The sequence below is a fragment of the Talpa occidentalis genome, unplaced genomic scaffold, assembly GCF_014898055.3.
Source record: "Talpa occidentalis isolate TD23 unplaced genomic scaffold, MPIMG_talOcc4v2.1 talOcc4.4, whole genome shotgun sequence".
Classification (NCBI taxonomy): Eukaryota; Metazoa; Chordata; class Mammalia; order Eulipotyphla; family Talpidae; genus Talpa; species Talpa occidentalis.
Genome location: NW_023604295.1, coordinates 100,722,651 through 100,738,673, shown reverse-complemented (window position 1 = coordinate 100,738,673; position 16,023 = coordinate 100,722,651). Strand labels below are relative to the sequence as shown.

General features: G+C 35.2%; 1 protein-coding gene across 2 annotated transcripts in view; it reads right to left on the bottom strand.

The window, feature by feature from the left end:
• Positions 1 to 16,023, bottom strand: part of STAG1 (stromal antigen 1) — a 462,478-nt gene that overhangs the window by 5,217 nt on the left and 441,238 nt on the right. For both annotated transcript variants that reach the window (XM_037525931.2, XM_054700807.1), the window contains 5 exons: positions 15,569 to 15,670; positions 12,764 to 12,912; positions 11,988 to 12,116; positions 3,418 to 3,623; positions 563 to 737 (listed from right to left, as the gene is read on the bottom strand). In XM_037525931.2, coding sequence (XP_037381828.2) covers positions 563 to 737; positions 3,418 to 3,623; positions 11,988 to 12,116; positions 12,764 to 12,912; positions 15,569 to 15,670 — 761 coding nt within the window. The remainder of the gene's footprint in view (positions 1 to 562; positions 738 to 3,417; positions 3,624 to 11,987; positions 12,117 to 12,763; positions 12,913 to 15,568; positions 15,671 to 16,023) is intronic.

The window sequence follows — 16,023 nt, the reverse complement described above, 5'->3', positions numbered from 1 at the left end:
CTATCGACAGTTTAATTTTCAGATCCAGTGAAGGAACCTAAGAGGGCTGAGGAAAACTTGTCCTTCCTCTCCAGGTGAAGCTAATTAAAACTATTATTTTAAAACAGCTTTGTTCCCCAAATCCTTGTCAAAAAGAGCACTTCTCAGATTTCTGTGTCTAGCTCCTTCCATACTCACAAGTGTTCTAGTTGGGCTGCAAGTTCTCTAACGTACAGAAATGTGCTGATCTGGTGGCTCAGAGCTCTCCAGAGTTGAACAAGGAAGGGTATAAACACTTTTTTTTTAAGTTACTTCTGAGATTTGGAGTTAAGCGTATGCTCGACCAAATCTTCACCTGCACTCTATACTTACTGGCACATGGCCACATGCATAAACTTAATATAAAGTGTTTGCAAACTTAATATAGTCTAAGTTATTTAACTTCTCTCTTCATGGCTTGTTTTCTCATGAGTTGATCAATACTATATGCTAATGAATGAGCAAATAAACTTTTTCTTCAATATTTCTGCTTTCTATAACAGTTAAAGGTATTATGCCATGGAAATTAATTTTCACTACTTACTTGTGTAAAAAGTCGGGTTCAGAACCATGTTCAGACTCAGGTTCCTGAATCTGTTCTCCCATGGGCCGGCTATTCTCTCGCAGTACAGTAGAAGTGAGCTGTGGTGTTGGCAGGGGGCCAGGAGTCTGAATCATGGTGTCAGTCCTATTTAGCCATGTGTTATCCAGACTTTCATCTGTAAATTTCCAGTTAGAGTTGCAGAATGTCATGGGTGCAATGAACTCTGATAGAAGTCAGACGGACAAGTTTGAATCCCAATTTATCATTCGTGTTTTGTATAATTTATTGAATTCCTGAAATTCAGTTTTCTCATATACAAAATGGAGATACTGGGGCCTCCCTGGTGGCGCAAAGCACTGCACTATGAAGCAATCCGCAGCCTCTGCAGCACGAGTTCGATCCCCGGCCAGCCAGGGAGCAACCCACATGGCGCAGCAGACCTCTCCTGACTTGCCTACTGCTCCCCCCTCAGCAGTATACTTCGGTTGATCTGCCCATTCTGTTCCCCATTCTGTCTCTGGTGAATCCTCTCACCCCTCACACCTCTGGCCTGTACCCCAGTTCTCGTATGCATAAATAAATAAATCTTAAAAAACAAAACAAAACAAAATGGAGATACTAGTACCTAACCTCAGAGTTGTAAGGATTAAATGAACTAATGTATTACATACATTTGACATACTATTGGTATGTCATCTATATAATTAGATTTAAGTTTCCTCAAAGGATAGGAACTGTTTTTCTGAGGATCATTCAGACACTCAATTATTTTCTTTACATGGGAAGACTTAAAGTATCATTGTTATGTTTTTCCTGTTAAGGGATTTAAACACATAAAATGTATAGTATGAATTGGATTGTCTTTCTTCCCCCATTAGGTCTTAGAGACGTGTGTATGTCTCCTCACTTTGCCATCAAGCATTCCATGTATGAGTGTATTTCTCAGGTTTCCAAAATGTCAGATACATGTGCATATTCTAGATTGGCTTTTCTCTCCCCGGAAATACCTATACATTGTCTAGTTAAGGTCATACCACTGACACTGATGAATCACCTCTTAATCAGCAAAGGTATGTTTCATTTTTTAAAAATTCATACCACTTTTCATTCAGCATTTCAAAACTTTAATACTCTTCCACACTTAAAATTTTATTGACCCTAATAATGGTATCATGTAGGTTCTTATCTTAGTAAACTCATATTACAGCTCTCTACTACATGTCATCTTTTCCTAGAGATATTTCCTAATTCATTAAAACTTTGGTTGCTCTTTCTTATGTTCCCAAAACATCCTGTTTGGCTCATCAGAGAGCATTTACCAAGATGAACTGAAATTAATTGCTTCTCTCTGTATCCCTCAATACTATGATCTAACTTCCAGTATGTAGCACAGTTCTCAGGAAAGTGCTTGGTAAAAACTGAACAAGTGATTTGATAAATGTTTGCTAATATGAATATTACCTCTAAGAAAAGCTCTGAGTAGGGAAAGATATATATACATAAAGTGTGAATATGCTAGCAGCTTTGTGGAGATCCTAACATAGTCTACTCTAGAAGATACTTACAAATCAAAAATTATTGGAATCAATCTTTAGAGGAAAGTTTAAGATAGGGCTTTTTATTTTCATTCTCTAGACCAAAAAGATTTTATGTTCCAAAGCTGAAACTTGAAATCTTTAACATTAATCCTACAAATATTTTCAAATTGCTTATTCTCTTTGAAATATGACTGATGATGGGTAAGAGAATAATCATAAGCACAATGCTGCTGCTGCTGCTGATGACAGTCTGGTAACAGCAGCTAACATTTATCACATGCTACCTATGTGTAAGCACCGTGTATGTATTGTTTTATTTGGAGTATCTCATTTAATATTTATAGTAGTTGACAGGATAGGTATGCTGACCATCCTTCATTTGATCAGTGATTGTGGCTTAGAGATGTTAAGTAACATGTTTAAAGTTCACACAAGTGAAAAATGAGAAAACCAGGTTTGTATTCTAGAACCTCTAGTTTTAGAGTTTGTGCTCTTCATCAGTCAAATCAGAAACATTAGATTTAAATTTTAATCAATTTTTGTCCCAGAATTTATCAAAATCATTGTTTTAGGCAGCAAGAGCAGCTCAAAGGTAAACAGAAGGTTGTAAAAAGGAGCAATAGAACAGGACTCAGCTCATTGCCATTTTCTCTTGGTTTAGAAAAAAATTATTAGAAGCATGGAATGAGGGAAGAGTATTTGAGGAAAAAAATCTTTTATTTTGGGTTTTCTCTTAGTTTAAGGGGTAATGATTTGCTTTAATAAAGCAAATTTTAGTCTTTTTGGATATATTAATATGTACTATTGATCACATTTTCATGACAATTCAACTCTCCATTCCACACAGTCCATGTGGGGCATAAAATAAATCTGGTCACCACTACTTTCATGCACAGAAATAAACTATTCATCCAAGTGGCAGAAACTGAAAGTTATTCTGGTATATTTAATTTGCTGGAGATATTAACTTACCAGAATTTCTCCTGCATTAGGGTGGATTTTAAGAGACTAACATAACTATCTCATTTGGAATTTTAATGTATTAGAGAACCATGGTATAGGATCAATTTATTATAAACTTTTGTTTTCTCTTTTTCTTTGTGCCTATCTTCCTCTGCTCCATTCTCTTGCAACTTGTTTATTCTTGACTCTGTCCCACTTTGAACGCTTGTGACTGAATCTGTTACTGTATATCCAATATACAAGGAAATAATGTGATTAACCCTATTATCCTGCTTTAATAGACTACTTGCCATTTTAATTAATCTCTGTAATATCAGACAAACTATTTGTCTCATAGTGTAAAGGAAGACTTACCTTCTACTCGTTTTTTGTGAAGTGGGGGTCGTCCTTTCTTATTCCTTACTGAGGACGTTTTGCTGCTGCTACTTCCACTATTCACAGACATTCTGTCATCTTCACCTCCAGTGACCAATGAATTTCTATAGGAGATGAGTGGAAGCCATACATCTTCTCTCCTTTCCATCATCTGCTCCGTAAGGAACTTTTCTAGGTATGAGTGACTAGAAACACAATAAAAGGTGCAATGATTTTCACGGAAGTATTTCATGCATTACTTAATTTTTGTCATAACCTGAGGAAAAATCTTCTAGGAGCATATTGTTAAGTTAGTTACCTTTGGAAATAGTGGCTAAGAATTTAAGATTTTGCTCCACATATTTCTTTAAAACTTTTAAAGAAGAAAATATTACTGTGTGTGTGTGTTCCTTCTATACTTCTTCCCTTTGTTTTTAAATACCAATGCTGCAATGGTGGATTTTGGAGCTTTGCACACCCTATCAAAACAACTTTTAAATGTGAAATTATAGAAGTCAATCATTTAAAGTGTCTAGAAATTGTTCTAAGGCTATATAGCTAATGGAGAGGCATTTATTCAAAACATCTACTAAATCTTATTAAGAACAGTAAGAATTATAACACTTGAATATGCTCCCTTGTCTTATTCTTTCTTCCCTCACAAGCTCAATGTTATGAAAACACTAACTACTTCAGGAGATTTACTCTAGGAAGATATGCATAAGATGGGGGTGAGGGTGGGGGAAAGGGGTGGGCCCAGGAAGAAAAAGACTGGGTCGCTACATGCAAAAGAATGAAGCTTGACCACTACCTCACACCATACACAAAAATCAACTCAAAATGGATTAAAGAACTAGACATAAGACCTGAAACCATAAAATACATAGAAGGAAATATAGGCGAAACACTACGGGATTTGCACATCAAAGACATCTTTACAGACACATCACCCAAAGCAGTGATAGTGAAGAGAAAGATAAACAGCTGGGACTACATCAAATTAAAGAGCTTCTGCACAGCAAAAGAGACAATAACAAAACAAAGAGAAACCCCACCAACTGGGAGAACATTTTTGCACCCAACACTAATGATAAAGGACTGATCACAAAAATCTGCAAAGAGCTGAAGAGACTCAGCAACAACAAAGAAAATAATCCAGTCAAAAAATGGGCAGAAGAGCTAAAAAGAAACTTCTCTGAAGAGGAAATGCAAATGGCCAACAGACATATGAAAAAATGTTCAACATCACTTGTAATCAGGGAAATGCAAATCAAACTACCATGAGATACCATCTCACACCAGTGAGAATGGCACATATTAAAAAAACTAGCAACAACAAATGTTGGCGAGGATGTGGAGAAAAAGGAACTCTTGTGCACTGTTGGTGGGAGTGCAAACTGGTCCAACCACTATGGAGAGCTGTGTGGAGATTTCTGGACCTACTAAACATAGAGCTTCCATATGATCCAGCAATTCCACTCCTAGGTATTTACCCAAAGGACATAGAAACATCAATTCCAAAGAGCACCTGCACTCCTATGTTTATAGCAGCACTGTTTACAATAGCTAAGCTTTGGAAACAACCCAAATGCCCAAAAATAGATGACTGGATCAAGAAGATGTGGTACATATATACCATGGAATATTACTCAGCATTCAAAAAAGATAAACACATGCAATTTGCAGCAACATGGATGGCACTGGAAGGGATCATGCTCAGCGAAATAAGCCAAAAAGAAAAAGAAAAATACCGGATGGTCTCACTCATAGCAGGAATCTAGAAAACTTAAATAAGGGACCAGGAAAATGAATATAAGAAAGTGAAAATCAAAATCAACAAAAAACTATGAACCAGAGACACTTTTTGGGGGGGTGGGGCGGGAAGGGAAGGATTGGGGTCAGAATGGGCGTTTGCAATTGTATGGGGAATAGAAAAATAAAATTTAATAAATAAAAAAAAAAAAAAAAAAAAAAAGAAAAAGATGAGTTGAACAAACCTATCACAAGCAAGGAAATTCAAGAAGTATTTAATAAAAAAATCTTCTGAAAAACAAAAGCCCAGGACCAGATGAGTTACAAGTGAATTGTATCAAATCTCTAAAGAACTAAGTTTTCTCAACTGTTTTTAAAATACAAGAAGGAATGCTCTCTAATACAGTCCAAGATTATATTATTACCCTAGTACCAAATTAGAACAAAGAGGACACAAGAAAAGGAAATTATAACCAATATCCCTGGTGAACAATAATGCAGAAACTTCAACAAAATACTAGCAAATTGAATTCAACACTGTATCATGAGGATTGCACGCGATGATCCAAAGTGGTATTTATACCAGAGATGCAAAGATGGTTCAATATGCATCAATCAATCAATCAATGCAATACACTGTATTGATAATAATAAGGTAAAAATCATATCAATAGATAGAAAGCATTTGATAAGATTCAGCACCCATTTATGATAAAACTCTATAAACAAGATGGGAATAGAAGGAACCTACCTCAGAATAATAAAGGCTATACATTACAAACCAACAGCCAATATATTACTTAGTGGTGACAAACCTGAAACCTTTCCCTTTAAGAAAGAGAACAAACACGGAGGTCAACTGTCACAACTTCTGTTTTACTTAGATGTTTTGGCAGAGCTATCAGACAGAGGAAATAATGATAAAAGAAGTGAAATTATTACTATTTGCAGACCATGTAATATTATATATGGGAAATCCTAAGGATTCCATAAAAATGTATTAAATAATAGATGAACATAGCAAAATGGAAGGCTACAAATTAACATACAAAAACCCATTGTCTTTTTTTAATACAATGAACAAGAAGCAAAAGAAGATAACTAATTCCATTTATAATTACTTCAAAAAGAATTAAACACTGACAAAAGAATACACATTTTTCTCAAATTCATATGAAACAGTCACCAAGATTGTTTTATTCTGGAACATAAAACATATCTAGCAAATTTAAAAGAAATCACACAATGTTTGCTCTTAGACCATATGGAATTAAGCTAGAAATTATCAGAGACATAGCTGAAAAATCCCAAAATACGTGGCAATTGAGTAATACTAACACATGGGTTAAAGAAAAAATCTAAAGAGAAATTTAAAAGTATTTTGAACTAAATCAAAATGAAAACACAAGTTACTAAAATTTGTGGGATACAACAAAAGTAGTGTTTGGAGGAAAATTTATAGCATTAAATGCACATATTAGAAAAAAATGATCTAAAAATAAAAAACTGTAACTGTACCTTCTACTTTCATAAACCGGAAAAAGGTGACCAAGTTAAAATGGAAGAATAATAGAACTAGAGTAGAAGTCCATGAAACTGAAAACCGGAACTCAATAGAAAAATTGGTAAAAGCAAGAACTGGCTCTTTTCTTGAAAAATGAGTGAAATTGACAAGTTTCTAGTGAAGTAAACTAAGAAAGAGGACACACATCATGGTATCAGAAATTAAAGTGAACATATTACTGTAAGATTCCATGGAAATTTAAAGGAATATTATTAACTATAAGTTTTGAAAATTTAGTTTGTATTAATTTTGTGTTAATTTTGAAAATATGAGGAAATAGATCAAATTCCTAGATACACACAAATTGCCAAAACTTACAAGACGAATCCTCAAAAAAACTTGCACAGGGATGTTTATATAGCAGGTTTTTTCCTAACTGCCAAAAGTGTAGGTGACACAAGCAAGGACACAAGGACACAAGTAGGACACAAGCAAGAGTAGGTGATGGACAAATAAACTGTGGTACATCCAGACAACAGGTTACTAATCTTTTATTATTAAATAAAAGAAGGTGATCTGACAAAGTTCTCTATTCTATGATTCTAATCCACTATGTAACACTCTGGGAAAAGCAAAACTATGGAAATAAGTAAAAGGATTAGTGCTTGATAGGCTGGGAGGAAGAAGGAAGTAGTGATAAATACATGGAACATTGAGGATTTTTAGAAAAGTCAAACTACTCTGTATGACACCATAATGTGTATATATCATTATACATTTTCCTAAACCCCCAGAATGTATAGCAAGAGTGAACTGTAATGCTAACTATGAACTCTGAGTACTTATGATGTGTTGAGGTTAGTTTATCAATTGTATCAAGTGTACCGCTCTGGTGGTGGATGTTAATAATGGAAGAAGCTGTGCATATGTAGAGTATAGAAAGCATTTGGGACTTCTCCGTACTTCCCCCTTCAATATTGCTATGAACATAAAAAGAGTCTAAAAAATAGTTAAAATAAATAATAAAACAAATTCATATGCTACCTTATTAGTCTAGAATTCTACACACGTCCAACATGGCCTATGAAGAATGTAAAGCAAATATAAATATGCTTAAAGAAAATCATTTCTAAAGAGTAAGAAGTATAACAACAATCTCTTATCAGGAAGAGAAAAATGAATAAAAGATAGAAATGATTTTAAAAATTTAACAAGAACCAAATGGAAATTCTGCAACTGAAAAGTACAATTTTAAAAATTAAAAATTCACTACAGGTACTCAGTAGTACATTTGAGCTATTAGAAGAGAGAATCAGTGATGTTGAAGATATATTGAGAGATTATATACATTTTGAAGATCAGAGAGAAAGAACTGAAAAAAGTTTGAAAGAAATGTTCAATATCATTACATGAACTGACACATGAGTAATGAGAGTGTCAGGAGAAGAAGAAACAAAAACTTGAAAAAATAATAGTTAAAACATTCTACCTTTGATTTAAAAAAAATTATGTATACATATTCAAAGCTCAACAAACTTTAAGCAAGATAAATTCAAAGAGAGCCACAGTACAAACAGGCAAAATGTTGAAAACCCAAAGATGAATAAAAAAACATCCTGAAAGCAGTAAGAGAAAAGTAACTCATTACACAAGTAAACTCCAGGAAGTTTAGTTTGTGCCTTCTCATCAGACACAATGGAGGCTGCTAAACAGCAGGATAACATAGTCTCTGTGCTGCCAGTAAAAATACTATCAAACAAGAAGAGTTACCTAGCTTACAATTATATTTCAAAGCTAAAGATTAAATAAAGGAAAAGCTAAGAAAATGTGCTGCTTGTTAACCTGCTTTTCAGGAAATACTAAAGGGAGATCTTCAGACAGAAAGCAAATGAAAGCACAGTAATCTGAATTTAGATGAAAAACAGAATGCTGAAAGATAATTACTAGGTATATTTAAGAAACAATATAACATCACATTTGCATATCCTTTCATTGAACCGATTTAAAAGGCAATTTATAAAACAATATGTATCACTGTATTGTTTGGTCAATAACATAGAAATGTAATGTATTTCACAATACACAAAATGTGGGTGGGAACAAAGCTGTATTGTAACAAGGAAACCATACCAATGACATTTCAAATCACAAGAAGAAATAAAGAGAACCAGATATGGTAAATAATAAGGTTAAGGGCCTCCCTGGTGTTACAAGGGGCTGAGTGCAGCACTATGAAGCTGTCTGCAGCCTCTGCAGAGCAAGTTCGAACCCCAGCCAGCCAGGGAGATACCCACAAGGTGCAGACCTCTCCTGACTCGCTCGCTGCTCCCCTTAGCAGTGTACTTCAGTCTATCTGCCTGTTCAGTTCCCTGCTCTGTATCTGCTGAATCCTCTCACCTACCACACCTCTGGCCTGTACCCCAGTTCCTGTATGCATAAATAAATAAAATCTTTAAAAAATAATGTTAATATAACAATTCTATAAATACATACTTGGATCCCTTCTCTCATCTTATTTAAAAGACCTATTATATCAAGTAATAATTATAATAATTTAATGTTTGCAACACATTTAGATACAGTATGCATAGCTAGCACAAAAAAGGGAGTGAGGAAATGGTACCATGTAGGAGTAAAGTTTTTCTATTTCCATAGAATAAATATAAAGTAAAATTTGGTAAGATGTGTACTGTAAGAAAGAAGACTGAAAAATACAAATAAGGATTTTCGAAGGAATTAAAATGTTAATATCAAAGAAGGCAATACAGGAGGATATACAACCATTAGATTATAGAAAAAATAAATATGTACTTTGAGATGAATAATAAATATGTGAGATACCAAAAGTTATGGGATGTATCTAAAGCAGTGCTCACAAAAAAATGTGTACCAGTAAATGCATATATTAAAAGATTTTTCAAACTAATCCATCCTCTCCAGTACTCAACACCACTTATTCTCTAACCTATTATCCTCTTTTGGTGCCTGGAATTCTTGTTTATATGTTTATCTGTGTCTCCCTGTTATAGAACAGCTTTGTAGGCAAAACTTTTTTATTATTCACTATCTTGCCATATTAGAATAATAGTTATAGACTGAGCATGTTAGATAATTAATAAATATTTTCTGATGAACATGAAGTCTACAGTTTTCCTTAAGTCTATCAATCATATTCATATAAGCTTCACCTGTCTCCAAATTTCTGATCAGTTAGCATATTATAACGGACTCACCTTCCTATCAATTTATAGAATTTGAAATCTAGTACCACTCAAAGCTTCACGGTTTGTTCTAAATAAAACTTATTCCATCAAAAAAATGAGAATTGCACATACATTCTCTTTAAATTATCAATAATCAAAAATAGAAAATGGGGAAAATCATCTTAAAAAAAGTCAAATAAAAAATAAAACTAGGGCCTCCCTGGTGGGCAGGGGTTAAGCAAAGCACTAAGAAGCTGTCCACAGCCTCTGCAGCACTGAGTTCGATCCCTGGCCGGCCAGGGAGCTGACCCCCACATCTGCTGCTCCCCTCAGCAGTGTATTTCAGTAGATCTACCTATTCTGCTCCCCATTCTCTCTCTGGTGGATCCTCTCATCCCCCACACCTCTGGCCTGTACCCCAGTTCTTGTATGAATAAATAAATATATCTTAAAAAATATATTTAATAAATGGGCAGTAGATATGAAGACAATTCACTAAAAAGGATATCCAGATCAAAAGATAAATGAAAAAAATGTTGTCATGTCTAATAAGAGACAGAGAGGTGAAAATCACAATGAGATACTATCTCATGCCCATGCTAATGGCACAAATTAAAAAAATCCTCCAAGTGTTGGAGAGGCTGCAAAGAAAGAGGAACCCCATTATGCTGTTGGTGGGAATATAAAATGGTGCAACCATTATGGAAAACAATCTGGATTTACCTTAGAAATTTAAAAATGAAAATACCTTATGACCCAGCAATCACAGTCTTGACATATATCCAAAGAATATGAAACCATCTACGCAAAAATCTATGTTCATCAAGTTCATGCAGCATTATTTACAAGAGCTAGTAGTCATAGAGGCAGCCTAAATGTCCACTGATGGACAAGTGGATCAAGAAGATGTGGTACAGGACCTCCCCAATGGCACAATGGGTAGAACACAGTGCTGTAAAGCTGTCCACAGCCTCTGCAGCATGGGTTAGATTCCCAGCTGGTCAGGGAGATACCCACATGCACAGCAGACCTCTCCTGTCACACCTGCTGCTCCCCTCAGCAGTGCTTTCAGTCTGTCTGCCTGTTCTGCTCCCTGCTCTGTCTCTGGTGAATCCTCTCACCCTCCTGTGCCTCTGGTTTGTACCCCAGCTATTGTATATTAAAAAAAAAAATCTTAAAAAAAGAAAGATGTGGTACATATCCACACCATGGAGAAATATATAGCCATAAGAAAGAATGAAAGGCAAAAATTTTCAATAAAATGGAGGGAATTCTGTATAGTAAAGTAAGGCAGAATAATAAAAACATGGTCTCCCCTGGTGGCGCAGGCGGTTGAGCGCTGCACTATGAGACTGTCTGCAGCCTCTGCAGAGCAGGCTCAATCCTGACAGGCCACTGAGATGCCCACATGGCGTAGCAGACCTCTCCTGTCTCACCCGCTGCTCCCCTCAGCAGTGTATTTCAGTCAGCTTGCCTATTCTGTTCCCTGCTCTGTCTCTGGCGAATCTTCTCACCCTCCTGCACATCTGGCCTGTACCCCGGTTCTTGTATAAATAAATAAAAATCTTAAAAAAAAAATAATAAAAACACACACTGGATATAGAGACAATTCAATAATATAAAATACTTTCCAAAACCAGGGGACATCTAAAGAGGGAGTGGGGAGGGAAAGACCAGGGGATATAAGGCACAGTGGTGGGGAAAAAAATAGTGAGACCTAAAATATATGCATAGCAGGGAGCAAAATACTTGAATTCTTCACTAGGAAATGCTCCCTGAGAGCAAAAAGGAAATACTTAAAATATATATAATAATAAATATATAAAAGGAAAAGAGAGAGGATCACACAATGTCTCAGCCAATGTTTACACATGTTTGAACTGCACAATAAATCATTTGCTTGATCTTGCAAATTTTAGGGCACTGAAAGGTGAGTAGTGAAAGAGAAACTATATAAAAGCTTCAAAGAAAACTACTGATTCTTTTAGTAAATTATAAGAGCCTAACTTAACTTATCAAGAGTGATTATATCTAGTTGATAAAAAAAATGTTTCCCAAAATTTATAATGATGTCATGACAAAAGCCATTGCTCCTGGAACATGCAACTTACACAGTCTTTTTGTCCTGTCGAAGCAGCTTAGAAGAAAATTCACTTAGTACTTCCAGGAAAGCCAGGTTAGGAGGAGGATATTCTTGTCCTTTTTGATTCTGGTATTTAAAGGCAAATTCTATGCCATCCCTGTAAGTAAAAGAAAATATCATCTTATTTTTTCCAGAGAGCTGCTATAGTTCCCTCAATGGATTAGGATTTCATAAACAGTTGTGAAGAATAGCAGAAGTATCACTGAAGGTAGTAAAATAAGAGTAAAATAACGTTAATTGAGATTATATTTGCTTAATATTTAATTTTATTATTTATAGCAGAAAAATATGTCACATCTTTTCACCCCCCCAAAAAAAGTCACAAAGCTAAACAGCTACATACATCTTTTAGTTGGTTACAGATATGTACAAAGCAACTATGTGAGTTTTGTAAGATACTTAAGGGTTTTCTTTTATGAAATGTTTTCAATTATGAAATGAATTTGAATGAATCACTATTGCAGTATTTTTAAATCCATGACTCCCATATTTTCTCACCAACAGATCAAACAACAATATTTCATTAAATTTTACCTCCTATACTTTATAAGATGAAAAAATGGGCAGTTTAAGTTTTTTTCAAATTAAAAATGCCTTCCTAGTTAAGAATCACTAGACAACTTCTAAAGTGCTTGTGAGAAATTTATTATTTGTCACTTTAAAATTGGGTCAAGACAGTTACTTCAATTAAATTCTAATAAACTAGATTCTATAAGATAAAAAGTGTTTAGTTAGATTACTCACTTGTGAAGTGTGGCGACAGCTTCTCGTGTCTTGATCTGGTCCAGTCCAAACGTAAGGGCAAACCGACGTGCCAATTCCTTAATACCACTAACATGGGCAGATGTTCTATCTAAGTTGGGACCTTGCTCTTGAACAAGTTCATTAAACAACTATTGAGAGAAAAAAGAAAGAAAAGCTTACAGGTAAGAAATATTTATTGTTATAATATATATAATTAAAAAAATAAGATATATGGTAAAATAGGCATTTCCCTCCTTGCATTGAACTATATCAACACTGTCAGATTACTATTATTTATTTCTTGAGTACATTTTCATGGAGGTTGTGTGATTAACAGCAAACAGGAACTCATTTCTTCTTAACATATTTTGTGTGGGAAAGGGAATTATGTTTATAGAAACATTTATGTATTCTTTATGTTGTTTTCACACGAGTAGCAATATGTGAAATATAGGTTTCGGAACTTTGCTCTGTCATTTATTGTATCTTAGACAAGAATGTGTGAAGAAGTTACTTGGCTATAAGGGGTCATGATTTTTCCCACCGATTATCAACCTATGCAAAAAAGTTCTTATTCTGTGTAATTCTACTCCTAGGAATCTACCCAAAGGACACAAGCACATTAATTATAAGGACACCTGCACCCCTATGTTTATTGCAGCACTATTTACAATAAGTAAGATATGGAACAACCCAAATGCCTAAAAATAGATGACTGGATCAAGAAGATGTGGTGTATATATACACAATGGAATACTATTCTGCAATCAAAAAAGATAAATTCATGCCATTCGCACCAATATGGATGGAGCTGGAAGGGATTATGCTCAGTGAAATAAGCAGGAAGGAAAAAGAAAAATATTGGATAGTTTCACTTATAGGAGGAATGTAGGAGAACCAAATAAGGGACCAAGAAAAAATAATTTTAAGTTAAAAAACTGAACAGTCAACTGTTTATCAGAGACACTCTGCAGAGGAAGGAGAGGGAAAGGGATCAAAATGGGAGAGAATGTGTTCTTGCACAGGGGACTATGGTGATGGTGAATGGATGATTTGGTGATGGGAATTTTGCGGGGAATACACCTGAAAGGAAAAAGCATGCATTGTACAAAAAGGAAGAACGGTGTAAAATATATATAAAAAATAAACCAGAACCAAGGTTATTGACCTGGACAGAAAATGCGAAAGTCAAAAAATGAAAAATAAAATAAAAACAAGCTTTCATAGGAAAAAAAAAGTTATTATGCTGGAAGGGTTTATAAATTCACAAACATTACAAAAATTGTGTCAAAAAAATGGCAAAAACAAAACTCTGGAGTACTAAATAATAGTGAGGCAATTATTCTACTACCAAAGCTAAAAACTTAATTCCCATCTGCTTTTTTGATAGAACAATAGTCCACGTTTTCATCTAAAACCACTCCCTACTTACATATACTCTCGTTTACCTCCTCAAGGTTTTGTACCTATGCTTACTGTTTTCTACTGCATCATTATCTAGTCCCTCTCTACAAGATGCATTCATCTTTTTTTTTTTTAAGGTTTATTTATTTATACAAGAACTGGGGTACAGGCTAGATGCATGGGAGGGTGAGAGGATTCACCAGAGACAGAGTGGGGAGCAGAACAGGCAGACTGACAAAATACACTGCTGAGGGGAGCAGCGGGCCAGACAGGAGAGGTCTGCTGCGTCATGTGGGACCCTTGCTGGCCGGCCAGGATCAACCAGCGCTGCAGAGGTTGCGGATAGCTTCACAGCGCGGAGCTCAACCACCTGCACCACAAGGGGAGGCCCAAGATGCATGCATCTTAAACAAGCAAAAACAAAGAAACACTATACCTCAACTATCTCCTCTGCCAATTACCAACCCCCCTTTTTTTTATTCTCTTTGTGGTAAAGATTCTGAAAGTACTGTTGACATTTGTTTTCTTCACCTTCTCACTTACCAATCTCCCAATTCACTCTTAATCACACCATTTCATTGACACAGCTCTTATGTTGTCTGCCTTTTTAGTTTTCTCCTCAGCAACAGACTGGCCTGAACTACATACACACATGTGTGCGTGACGCGCACACACACACACACACACACACACACACACACACACTCTCTCTCTCTCTCTCTCAAGGTACCCTGCACCCCATTCTCTGTATTAATCACTAGGGATTTACCAAGAATCTTATTTATGTAATATATGTCACATATTTTCTTGTTTGGATACGACTTGCCTGTCTCTCAAGTATATTTTTACATTTTTCTTTTTAAATGATTTTTTAAAAAGATTTATTTATTTTTGCATACAAGAGCTGGGGTACAGGCCAGAGATGCGGGGGGTGAGAGGATTCACCAGAGACAGAGTAGGGAACAGAACAGGCAGACTGACTGAAATACATTGCTGAAGGGAGCAGTGGGTGAGTCAGGAGAAGTCTGCTGTGCCATGTGGTTTGCTCCCTGGCTGGCTGGGGATCAAACTTGTGCTGCAGAGGCTGCGGACTGCTTCACAGTGCGGTGCTTAACAACCCCTTGTGCCACCAGGGAGGCCCTTAAATGATTATTTTTAAATACCTAATTTGGCACTTCATATGGTCTAAGCATAGGGTTTCAGCTATTTCTAATGTAAACTATAGGATTATCTTCCAGAAAAAGATACATGATCCATGTCTGTGTCAGAAAGTATCCATAGTAATGTATTGTGTATAATGATCTGATTTATATTAGATAAGACACCCACTACATACTGAGCGCATAAAAGTCTCAATATTAATAAATCGACCTTGTATCTCTTTCCTCTTAAATTTCTTACCTGCTGTAAACTGAGAATGAGAGTCTTGGCACACTGAATTTTATCAATCTGCCTGGTTTTACTCAGTGTTTCTTTAATAATATCACCGTAGTCATTGTAATACTGTGAGAAAAAGGAACAGCTTTAAAATTATTGAAACATCATTAGATAAAGACTGGTTTGGTGAAAGAAATGGATAAGTAATTAAAGAGATGTTTAATTTCACTTTTACACAATGACAGTTACAAGATATTGGCTAAAGTTAAAGGAATAAACATTTGATATCCAAGTTTATGAAATAACAAATAATAAAACTAAAAAGCTGGGAATTCAAAGAGAAGTGATTTAAATGAGCAAAATTCCTTATTCTTTAGAACATGGATTTAACAGACACCATTTAAAATGCAACAAATGAGATAATATTATATCTCATTTCCTTCCTAACATGTTTCAACTTTACTACTACAATATAAAAA